Genomic DNA, 12,084 nt, shown 5'->3' with positions numbered 1-12,084 from the left:
TAATCAACAGCTGCAGGTGAAGCAGGTCTAGGCTACACGGACGGGGCTGAGCACGGTGAAGCCCAGCGAGGGGAAGCACCGCGGTCCTCCACGCGTGTGGGGCTGTCCAGGGAGCCACGCCTCACAATCACAAACTCCCCGCACACAGATGTTTCTAAACACACGGTGAACAGATCACCGGCAGGAGTGCGGCTACCTCACGACTCACTATGGAAGGTGTGGAAGGGAAACCAACGCTACGCCAGGCCTCAAGACCGTGGAACGGACTTTATTTCGCAGGTGAGAATGCACAGACACCGAAAGGTTAATCTTTAAACTGAACTTTCAGTGGCGAGGAGACTCTCGTCCTGAAGAGGGCTGAGGCATCCTGAACTTCGAGAGCTCCAGGTTTAGGTCTAAGAAGGTGTACGTGCTGTAGTCATGGTGCTGGAGGTTCTTGTAGGTGCTGTTGTCAAACGGCTCGGCTGGCGCAGGCTCTGTGGGGGAAACACAATGCCCGTGAGGACCTCAGACAGGGAGGGAGCTTCTGAACGAGTCAGCTCACACACTCTCTCTCACATACCAAGCATTCTTCATAAACCCTACCTGTAGTGAATACACTACTTAGAAAAGCCCATAAAGCAACAGCATCTTCAAAAGAAAATAAATTAGCTGAAAAAATATACTAAAACATATAGCCTCAATAATATAAGAAATGGAATAGTTCTTACAATGTGTCTTAACATCTTACTTTGTTTACCTCTAGACCCTGGACTTTCAGAATCTTGAAAATGCCAAGAACAGTTACGGAGGGACTTTCAGGTCATTTGAAGATGCAGAAAAAACAACAAAAAGTAGATCTATTAAAAATCTGTTTCTAATAGAAATAAACCACTCACAGAAGAAAAATTTAAAAGCAGAAACTACGTGAGCCTTCTAAGTCTCTAAATAATAGAAAATTAGATAAAGCCCAATGGTTTTAGTAACAGTGACACAGTTAAGGGGAACTGGAAATGAGATGTGTAGTTTCTGTCGTTTGACTTTTTTTGAACAAGCTGTTGGTATACTTTAGACTCACAGACTAAAAAATACTTAGCCTTATTTCTTTAAGTGGAAAAAAGAATTAAAATCCACACACCTACACCATTGGTGACCTTAAAACTATGTGTGGATGAAGCAGAAGACACTGCTCTCCTGCAGCGTGACATATGACACGCGACACGATGATGGCACGATGGCACTGGCGTGGGTGACGGCTGAGGCTGGGTAAGTTCTCACTGACCCTAAGCCACTGCCATCAGGACTCTCGCCACTTCTCACACAGCACAAAAAATACCTACAGTTTTCCACTATTTGAATTCATATCAAAAGTTTTGTTTTTCATTTTTTCGGTTGTATTAAAACAAATGATGTCTTATTTAAAGAACTGACATCTTTCCAATCTCAACAAGCAGATGCACCCTTACAGTCGACGTGGGGAAGGTGCTGACTGAAGGGAAACAAGCGTTTAGAAAACTCTTATCCAACACTGATCCCCCTGGAGGGCAAGGTGCCCGGCAGATGTGCTGGGATTGCTACGTAGTTGGCACTCCCTGTAGATGCTGCCCCTGCAAGTGAGCTGCGCTCCTGGGCAGGGTCTTTAGCCTCTGAAAGGCAGAGAATATTGGAAAAATAACACAACCGTGAAAAATTAGAGTGAAATTATTTTAAAAAAGATTTGCAATCTGAAAACTCCTAATTCTCTGTGTTATCATCCTGAAGATTTTACAAATTTACAGAATAACTAAAACAGCAGCATCAGGAAAGCAGTTCTTGCGTCTGGAGAGGCCCGGCAGGCGCTGGCACTCTGCGTATTTATGAAAGAGGGAGAAAATGGAGAGGGAAGAAAACACACAAATCCTGTCAACAGAATGCAACCAATAACAATAATTACAGGCAATGTCAATTAGGCAAGGGGAGGCTTTAAAAAGAGGAGAGAGCAAACAGGAAGGAGCGGGTTTGTTAGCAATGCACTCTGGGAATTTAACAGGACCCCCCTCCACTCAGTGAGATGCTCTGCAGGTTCAAGAAACGGACACGTAGACACCCTCAAAAGTTAAGGGTGGCGAAGCTGAACTGCCTATTCTCACAAGTGACACTGGTTACGGAACAGCCGAGTGCTAAGGGCATACGCTTTCACTGTGAAACAAATGTGAAATGTCTTAGGAATTTTTATCCATAATGAACATACACCCCTCAGCTTATCTGAGACAGTGTCAGAGGTCATATTCCTGTTACAGACTCTGATCACGTGTAACACGTCTTTACAGTTCACAGTTCTTGAGAGTCTAACCACCCCCACAGGACAAGGTATACCCTGTGTGTCGTCCATCCGAGTTGCTGAGGCTTCGACGATTCCGCCCTTTTCCTCAAGCTTTGGTACCGCTGTCTTCTCATCAGAAACGTCTTTACTGGGAACAGGGCCTGGCTTTACATGTTTCATTGGTAACTGAGCTTCCAAAATCTCCGTCTTCACCTCTAAGACTCCTTCTGCTACTTGCTTTCCCAAATTTTCTTTTCTGGACAGGGGAAGAGCCACCTCCCCATCAGGCTGCGGTGCTTGCTGTTCCTTAAGCCTTTTGCTGGCCTCAGGAGCCGCTGGCAGCCGTCTTCCCGCTCGGGTTTCTGCTGCCGCAGTGGGCATGGGGCTGCCGTGTGCCTGTGTGGCTAGCCCTGATTCTGTACGGTCAGACAAGGCTGTTTTAACTTCAGGTGGCTTCTGGCTTTCTTCACCTGCTTCATCTGATCTAGGTATTTTCTGCGATTGTTTCTCCTTCATGTTTTGCTTCATGAACTCTCGGGCTGCGCGTGACGTGGGTGCTGCGGTTTGTGGTCTGAGGTCTCTCCTGTCCTCCAGTGGCGGACTGGAGGCCCCTTTCCTCTTTGCCTGGCGGGGCCTCTCTGGAGAGGCGAGGTCTGGATGCGGCTGCTGTGACGCAGGCTTCTCTTCTGCAGAGACTTCAGTCTGGGGGGCCCTGCCTGCAGAGGAATGAGAGGCCTCTGCCACAGGAAGCCCTCCTCTGCGCTTGCTCTTCACCTGAGGACCCGCTTCTGAGCGGTCACCCTCCTCGTCAGACTCCGAATCAGAGGAGCTGGACGAAGATGAAGGTGATGATGAATCATCCGCCCCTCTCCCGCTCTCCTGGGCTGCTTCGGAATCGGAACCCTGTTTTCTGAATGGAGACACAACTTTCTGAGGAAACTCTACCAAAGTCTTTCTTGGTGAAAACTTCAGAAGCCCTTTGTCCGGGAGCAGCACGCCGGCATCGGGGTTAGGGCCAGCTAGGGTCCTGCCCTGGCTCACAACTGACGGGGAAGAAGTGGGTGAAGGTAAGTTTTTAGACAATTCATCTGCTGGTGGGGTGGCTAGCTGCTTGCCCCTCTCCTTTGGTTCCACTACATCTAGGAAACGGCATAAAGAGGAATATTATTTTTGATATTTAGTAAAACAGCATAAATTCATCAAGGCCACAGACACTTCATTACAAATCACCTTGTTATTGACAGTATCTTCAACATAATCATCTTAGGAACTCTTCCACAGAGACCCACTCTTAAGTGAAAGCCAAGTCACATGAGAGAGAACAGTAAAGATCATAGATGTTTCTCTTGGTAGCTGAAAATTTTTAAGGTGGGATTTTTACCAGAAGTAACAATCTCGTCTCCATTTTTCACAGCGAGAGCTTCTTGATTATTATTTTTTTAACTACCTCATCTAAATTTAAGATAAACTAGCATATAAAGATATTTTCAGATGATGAAGTTTTAGAAATGTATAATTCCTTAAATCCCTAAAAAAATTGGTGCAGCTCGAATATTTCAAAAATTACCTGTATTGCATGAACCTGAACTTTCTGAACAAAACAGCAAAGCAAAAGTAGAGGTAAGAGCCTGGTCTGGGTCTGGGGTACCCACATGCATGAGTTTAAGAGTTGGGGATCAGAGTGAGGGGATAATGTGGTTCAAATGTAGGTGCCTTGAGAGAAAAAAAAGTCCTTCAAAGTTGTGTCATTTGGGGATTTCTTCTGCCAAGGAAAAGTATTACAAGACCAAAAAAATCTAAAATAACTTAGTATCATATATATCATTGGAAACAATGAGTTTTAAGCTGTTACAAAAAAGTGCCAATAGAGAAGTGTTAGATTTTTGTAGAGTCAATTAAGAAAGAGAATGAAATCCCACGGTACATTCATTAGAGCTAATTTCACTCAATCTTCTCAAGTGGTAAATCTTTTTTCACCATACAGATTAGAAGAAAAATACAGGACAAGTTTCCATAAATTAAAATTATTTTTCAAATCTAAAGCAAAATTTAAAAAAATACATTACAGAGGAGCAAACTCTAAATGCAATCTTTATTTTCAAGTCTAGGAGTCTATTTTATACTAAAAAGTATACTACTTCTTTAAAATGGAAAAAAAGTGTGTTTCTAACTTTACCATCTTACTGGTATCCAAAAAAGTTTCTAATTGTTTTCTGAGCTCAGGGACATGTGTGTGTGTGTGTGTGTGTGTGTGTGTGTGTGTGTGTGTGTGTGTGTTGTGTGTGTGTGTGTGTGTGTGTGTGTAAAACAGAATGATAGAAAATGGTCACAGAAAACTGAGGAATAACCAGAAATAATCACAAATGGGCCAGAGAGAGGTTCATGGACAGTGGAAGAGGATAAGACTGAACAGCCAGAGCAGCAGGCGACTGTTTAAAACCATCCCCCACAAGGGGGGGGGGGGTCAAGGAAGGGAGGGAATACGGGGATATGTGTATAAAAACAGATGATTGAACTTGGTGTACCCCCCCCAAAAAAAAAAAAAAAACCGTCCCCCACCCCTTCCACCCTCTACCCCCCACCCCACGCCCCACCTGACTCTGTGCTACCCCAGAATCTGCATTCTGACTGCAGGAGCAGAGCTCCAGGACCACGTGAAACAGAGAAACAAGGCAAAGGCATGCACATGCACATGCACTTGAACTGTCTGTCTTTCTAAACCAAACCTGATAGAGCTTAGAAATTCCTATTAGCAACGTGTAACAATGTGTGACATAGCCTCCAAACCCGCATCATTAATCCACTTTTATGCTGAGCATGAATTTTCCCAGTGTGAAAAATTACCTTAAAATAAGGCTTATTTTAGACAGGCTGCTATCTAATTAAACCTCAATCTTCCAAAATTTATTGTGGATATTTTTAAAAATGTAAATAAGTTATTAAAACATTATAGGTTGATTTATCACCAATGGAAAATGGAAAGAAAATTTCAAATGATATAGATTATTTCGTTTGAAAAAGACAACTTCTGTCTACCATATGAAATAAGAATGCTTTAAAGTATCTTTTTATTCAGGCTTAGTTATGGGGATAAATCCATGGAAAGGCTGATAGCCTATAGTAACATACATTGCTTTTAATTGAGACCCAACCTCTGCCCCACTGCAGCACAGGCCCTGTGACTCAGAAGGAAGGCTGCCAGAGTGATCTGGAGCTGCCACCAGTGACCCCTGTGCCAAGTGCCAGTATGGACACGTCTGCATTCAGTACTGCAGGATGATGTCACCTGGAGACAGAGCCACCGTGCACAGGAACGACGGCTCTCACTCTGAAGGTAAGTAACGTAAGCATGACTTTACCAGTTTGTTTTCATGAAACCCCTTGCATCCCTAGAGGCGGGATGCCTGTGTACTCTGACAATGTTTTAGTTTGAGTGTGACTTTCCTTGAAAGATAAATATACGAAAACACAAAGCTACCTAAATAAGACTAGCCATGGAGACACCCCTCGCAGCACCAGAGGGGGACTTTGGGGATGGTTTCAAACCCTCAGAGACCATTACAACCCAGGTAAATAAGGCCTACGAACACTAGTGACAGCACAGGGACAGGAAGTCCCCTACTGCTTCTCCATCTCCTCTTGATTTGAATTTCCTGAATTTCTTTTGTGCTCCTTGAAAAGCAAGGGAGGGCAGGACCTTCAACTTTTTAGTAGTCCCTTACTGAAAGCAAAAATGATTTTGGTGTTTGAAACAGATCAGCAACCTTACAATACCTCCACATCTCATCAGTAGGTCACAAAACTAATTTCAGAAACAAAGGTACAATTCAACAAGATGTGAAAGGATAGTTATTCAAATTTGATATGGTAATTAAAACTTCTTTTTACATGTTTTTTACTATTTAAAAAAGTTGGGTTTTTGTTTTTGTTTTGGATTTTTTTGGCCACACTGTGTGGCATGCGAGATCTTAGTTCCCCGACCAGGGGCTGAACCCGTGCCCCTGCATGGGGAGCACGGAGGCTTAACCACTGGATCGCCAGGGAAGTCCCTGTTTTTGTTTTAATGAATACATGAGAACTGAGATTCTCTTCAGAGGCAAGACAGCACACTGCTGATGAATATGGACTGTGGGGCCTTACTGCCTGGGCTCCAACTGGGCTCCACTAGTGACATCTGTGTGACCTTGGGCAGCTTAAGAGTCTCTCCCCAACTCCACATTCTCATCTATAACCTGGGGATACGAATAGTACCTACTCACGGGGTTGTGATGACCAGGAGAGAATATATGAAGTGCTTTAAACGGTGCCTAGCAAACTTGGTTAGAATTAAATACATCATGTCCCTACTTTCAGAGATTCCTCACTTTTCAAACTGAAATAGGGACTTGAAATAATCAACTCTGGCTCCTTGACAGATTCTTTAAAAAGCAACACAGGAGTTATTCAGCCAATGATTTAATATTGATTGTTTGCAAAATTCAGCCTAGTGATGGAATTCACCAGAATATCAAAGCTGGCAAGCCAGGTGGTTGGGGGGTTGGGGGTGGGAGGTCACCTACTTGGAGACCCCAGATTCTGATGTCTGTGCTCGCAGTGCTGGCAGCTCCCTTCAGGAAGGAAGTGTCTGCTACGAAGAGCTGGAGCCCCAGGTGGAACAAGGGAGAGCGTGTTACCCCGGATGCAGACCCCCAGACTAGATGTGACCCCAAGGTGAGCGCTCAAGACCACGTCTGCATGCTGGAAACTTCCCCTAGAGCTTCCAAAGCTCCCCACAGCGACCAGGCTTTAACCTGGCACTGAGCCACTGGCAGGCCAAAGCCTCTGTATTTTACACTCGCCAATCACTGACACTTCAGGAGAAATACTGAGGCCTGCACATGTCGACTTAGAAGCATTATTTTTTTTCTTTATGCAGGGATTTGTAATTATTTTTTAAATTCTGAGATACAAATGTAATGTGCATTAAAGACAGTGTTGTTCTAAAAGCTGTCCTCCCACCTGACAGCACGTACACGTGACACACAGGCCATCAGTCTCCTATGGGCCCAGCAAGGCTGGCGCGGCACAAAGGACACAGGCCTGCAGAGCCTGCTGCGCCCAGAGGCAGAAGCTTCATGAGCCCAAGGCTAGCTCGCAGCCCAGGATTCCCTTCTCATCACTGTATCCAAAACTGCCCCAGGATGAAGTATTCCATTTCTACTCACATACAGAAGCACGTTTCTAAAAAGGGGGGTCTTTGGAAGAAAGAAGAGTCCTTATGCTTAAGATACCTGTTTAAAAATGTACAGATTAAAATGAAAAAAGAACACCGGCTTTAAAAACGCAGCAGGTACAGGACAGAAAACAACAATGTTCCCGTTGAATCCAGGCCTCCAGCGGCTGGGGCACACACATCACAGGGAGGCTGTGTTTCCTCAGCCGCGATGGATGGTGTGAAAGGCAGCGGGAGGCTGGCTCTCTCAACAACGCGCCAATATTTTACAACCTGCCCATGGTTTTGTGTGCAAGTGAAGGGGGAACAAAAGTATCTACACACCTTCAAACATTCAAACGGAGGAAATGATATTTTGATGAAAATAGGACAAACATTAAGAGTTAACTAAGGTTTCATCAGTTAAGACTAAACACAATGGGCCTGGATTATAACCAGGTTTACACTGTTGCATTTCCTATTTTCCTCCCATGAGGATATCCTACATTGGATTCAGGGGGAAAAGTCAAAACTGGTGATAAAAGTCAAAGTGACTGTGGAAAGACCTGGAAGCAGATTAGAATTGTGCTTCATCCAAGTGAGTCATAATGGAAAACGCTGCCTGCTCCTAACTCCCTTTCCACGGTCGTAAAAGGACGCGTGCAATCCTGGCCTAAGACCAAGTAAAGCCTGGGAGACCACTGATGAGTCCCAGAGATACTGAAAAAAGTCACAATCAGGGAAGAGAAAAAAGGTGTGCTTCACGGCTACCTCAGAGGAGTATGGGATCTGTATCAGGGCCACCGAAATGCCACAGAGCCGCACACTCTGCATCCCGTCCCTACCCGTCCCGAGTTTGGCACTTAGAAAACAGAGAACAGTTCAGGGGTAATCGCTGAGTTCAGCCTGAACGGAGTAGTTAACTGTTATGTTACTGGTGTGTTTGGTCTAAAGTCTGTTACAGACCCTATGTCTGGTATAATCTAGACTTGCTACACAGGAAGAGTCCAATTATGTAGCTAGTAAAAAGCCTTGTCATGCTTGGTAGGTTGATGTATTTACTCTGCATTCTCCTTCTCTTATGACGGCTGTTATTAAACGCTTACGTTTTGGTGGACTTTGCGCCTTGCGATTCGGTGGCAATCCCTTTTCATTCTTCCCTGATTCTGCAGAAAGAGAAACTGTAGAAGCAAGTCCTCGAAACACTCCTGCTTCTAGGAGCACAGTCTGACAAAAGAATGGCACAAATACGAATGTTTTAGAGGAATACCATCTGCACAGCTACTACAGCATGAATAGTATGCACTCATGACAGATAAATGCTTTGCGTGCACAGGGACTATTTCCAATGGTTCTTACGATTTTCTTAATCTATGTGTACTATGGAAATTTGGGAAAATACAAAAGAAGCTGCAAATAAATAAATAAATAACACCTGTGTTCAAGGACCGTCCCTACTAACATTTGGGACTCTCTCCAACCAGACTTTCTCCTGAATATACACTTTTGCACTCTCCAACGACCTATCAACCTACACCACACTGATTCTTTCCGTAAAATGTTTCCCTGTACTTAGCATACAGAGCAGAAGCGCTATCTAGCCGTTAAAAATAACGCACATGAATGACACTTGCTTCAAAACTGTCTCCCACGCACCCTAAGCGGGCAGCACTTTACAGGGCGCTGCTCCTCTCGGCGCACGCTTGCTAAGGCCCACAGCGTGCCGGACGCTGCCTCGGACACTGGACGCGTGCACGCAGCGCAGAGGTGCACGCAGCGCAGAGGTGCCCACGGCACATACGCGGAGGGAAGCGGCCGCTTCTCCCGGCTGCGACCCCGGGGCGGCCTGTGTGCAGACGCTCAAGCGAAGGAGAGCGGGTTGGGGGCTGGACAGGCAGGGGCAGCGGCCTCGCCGACGACAGGGCCCCGCTCCCAGCTTCGAGCGGGTACAGCTCTTGTGACACGAGGCGCGTCTGACGACACACACAGAGGAGCGGCCGCCTCCACACGGAGAAGGCAGGAGCCCCCTCCCCCGCCCCTTCGCGCAGGCGAGGTGACCCGGGCGAGCTGCTCGCGGCCGCCTCGTGAGCCGCGGGATTGTCCACGAGGGTGCGGACGGGCCCGGGCCGCGTCCCGGAGCCCCCGGGGCCCAGCACCAGCGGGGACCCTCGCCGCGCCCCCCGCGCGCCGGCCAGGCCCCCTTTTACCTGCAGCGGCCCGGCCCGCCCCCGCCGCAGCAGCAGCAGCAGCGCGGCCGCCATGGCCGACACTCGGGCGCAGGTCGCACAGGAAGGACGCGGCCGCGGCGCGCGCGCGACCCCCCGAGGGCCCGCCCCCTGGGCGGAGGCGCCAATCACAGGCAGGGACGGGGCGGGGCGGGGTTCCGGCTGCTGCGCGCGCGCCCCGGCCCCTCCCTTTCCCCCGCGCGGCGCCTCGAGGCCACGCCGCCGGGGGAGCCGCCGGTCGAGGGCTGGCAGGTGCAGTTTCCTGTGCGCCCGCCGGCCCGGCCGGGCAGCCCCGAGGGCGGCGGTGGGTGCTCGTCTGGCCTGTGAGCACACTCGTCCTGGGGCCGAGCAGATCGCAGGGGCGAGCGGGGCGCTTACAGCCTGCGGCGCAAAGACCCCCCCCCCCAGGTCAGGCGCGGGCGCGGGGCCGATGTGGTCCGCGGCCGGCCGCCGCCTCGCCCTGCGGACCCGGCCCTCGCTGCCCGCCCGCGCCGCGGCGTGCCGGCGGGCGTTCACCCGAGCGGGGCGGGCCCCCGGCTCAGCCCCGCCGCGGAGAGGCCCTCCGCCTCGGCTGCGGCTGGAGGCCCCTTCGAGCGCGAGATGCATGGGCGGAACGGGTTCCCCGTGAAGCATCCCCGCAGGATGACGGGAACTGGCACCGACAGAAATCCGTGAGCTTGTCTGACGGAACAGCTCGCTGAACCCTCTGCTTTCAGCCTGCCCCCACGGACCACGCCGCCCTCATTTACCTTCGACCCCTCGGCCAGCCTGCGGTCGCTGCCGTGACGGCGGCTTCCGCTCTTTCCCAGGACCTTGGGGTGGGCTCCTGTCCGGTTCCAGCCGGCTAAGGCTGGGTGGGGTCACCAGCCCTAAAACTGGGGCCTGCGCCGGGTGTGGGATGAATGCCCTTTGACATCAGAGGGCGGAAAACGCCACCCCCAGGTCATGCTAGGTGCCCCAGTTGTTTGAAGGCGCCTCCCATGAAGACGCGTGGAGCTCGGAGACCCCTGGCCTCACCTTTTCCCTGCCTCCAGTCTTCTTTCCGCACGCCTAAGACCGCCCGCTTCCCTATCCCGCAGATATCTCGAGCCCCTCACCTTTGGGGAAGTGCATTTAAGACTTGTTCTCCCATCTCCTCGCTCGGCTGGCTGCCTTACGAATCAGCCTTTTCTCCGCTGCAGACCTCGGCGTCTCAGCGTTTGGCCTCCTGCGCGCTGGGCAGGTGAAAATGGTTCCGTAACACCCAGACCCTTGTCGAAGGGGACTCTGGAGCAAAGTGGATGCAACGGACCTGCCACCGTCTACCCTGGGAGGCAAGGACAACTCAAGCCCTGGGCTGGTGATGAGAAAGCAGTCCCTGTCCCTACAGGGAGAAGGAAGAAAACATGCCAGTAGAAAAATCTTCCTTGGCTCAAACAGAATTAGCTCTGTTGCCTCCAGGGGCAAGTTCACGCTCGTCTTTGTGCGTTGTGCTTACTTTACGGGCGACTGACAATATTGAAGGTGATAGGCCACAGCTGCCGCTTGGGGACCCTGATCTGGGGTTGGAAAGTCCACATCACCCTCCTTCACGGGATCCAGAGACCCCTGTTCCCTCCCACCATCATCAGGGCACAGTTAGCTGAAGGGAAACATCTGGCTAGAGTCTGAAGACTCGAGAACAGAGTGAAAAGAGTCAATGAGGTGGGGTCACCAGCCTGAGTGTCTTGAGGAGGGGGCATATGGTTGAGGGTAGCCCTGGGGAGGAAGTGACCCCCCCAGTGAGGGGGGGGGGCATCTTGATGGTTTTCAAAGAAGCAACATGATTATGAGTGTGAAGATAACTGTGGCAACAGTGTATAAGACCAGTGTCGACTGAAAAAAAAAGTGCACAACGTAAGTGTTGTGAGTTAAGTTTTATTTGGGGCAAAATGAGGACTATAGCCCGGGAGATGGCATCTCAGATAGCTCTGAGAAACTGCTCCCGAGGGGGGGGGAAGGTCAGTGTGTATGTGATTTTAGTGGGGGTGGGGGGCATGCAGTCAAGCACGCATTTTGGCGGAGTTTTGCTGCTCATCAGGAGGAGCAAACGTCACCGTAAATGATTTTAGTGCTTTTCTAGATATTTGGCTCATAAAATCGTCCCCTGAGAGTATCTGCGTGAAGGCCTGTCTATGTGAAGGCCTGTTCTGTCGGTTTCTCCCAGAGCGCGGAGCGCCTCATTCCTAATCTCCCCCCTGAGCTCCTTTCAGGCTGTGTTGCAGGTGAGCGGCCGCAGTGGCCAGTGACCTCATCTTCATAGAGGCAGGTGGCAAGTGACAGTTTTTAGTCGGCACCAGGGCCTGAGCCTGGGGGGAGCAGGATCTCCTTGGAAGCCACTGCAGTCAGGTGCGGAGGTTACGGCGTTT

At 49.4% G+C, this 12,084-nt stretch overlaps 1 protein-coding gene across 2 annotated transcripts; it reads right to left on the bottom strand.

Annotated features, from left to right (window-relative positions):
• Positions 1-248: 248 nt before the first annotated feature.
• Positions 249-9,789, bottom strand: NDUFV3 (NADH:ubiquinone oxidoreductase subunit V3). 2 transcript variants are annotated; one of them, XM_057697586.1, is made up of 4 exons: positions 9,680-9,789; positions 8,579-8,699; positions 2,335-3,420; positions 249-476 (listed from the first exon to the last, which is right to left on the bottom strand). In XM_057697586.1, exons 1-4 carry the CDS (start codon positions 9,731-9,733, stop codon positions 325-327), a joined length of 1,413 nt encoding a protein of 470 aa, XP_057553569.1. In that variant the 5' UTR covers positions 9,734-9,789; the 3' UTR covers positions 249-324. The 2 variants fall into 2 exon arrangements, with proteins under 2 accessions (XP_057553569.1, XP_057553570.1); XM_057697587.1 differs by lacking the exon at positions 2,335-3,420 and having other exon boundaries at positions 9,680-9,747.
• Positions 9,790-12,084: the final 2,295 nt, after the last annotated feature.

Source organism: Hippopotamus amphibius, chromosome 10, assembly GCF_030028045.1.
Source record: "Hippopotamus amphibius kiboko isolate mHipAmp2 chromosome 10, mHipAmp2.hap2, whole genome shotgun sequence".
NCBI lineage: Eukaryota > Metazoa > Chordata > Mammalia > Artiodactyla > Hippopotamidae > Hippopotamus > Hippopotamus amphibius.
The sequence above is the reverse complement of the archived record's forward strand: the minus strand, read 5'-3'. Positions and strand labels throughout refer to the sequence as shown.

Coding starts and splice junctions, on each gene's coding strand:
- NDUFV3 (XM_057697586.1), bottom strand. CDS start 9,733: ATGGCGGCCGCGCTGCTGCTGCTGCTGCGGCGGGGGCGGGCCGGGCCG. Junction 3,421..8,578: donor GGCGCAAAGTCCACCAAAAC/GTAAGCGTTTAA, acceptor GCCGTTTCCTAG/ATGTAGTGGAACCAAAGGAG. Junction 477..2,334: donor TCGGATGGACGACACACAGG/GTATACCTTGTC, acceptor TTTCCCCCACAG/AGCCTGCGCCAGCCGAGCCG.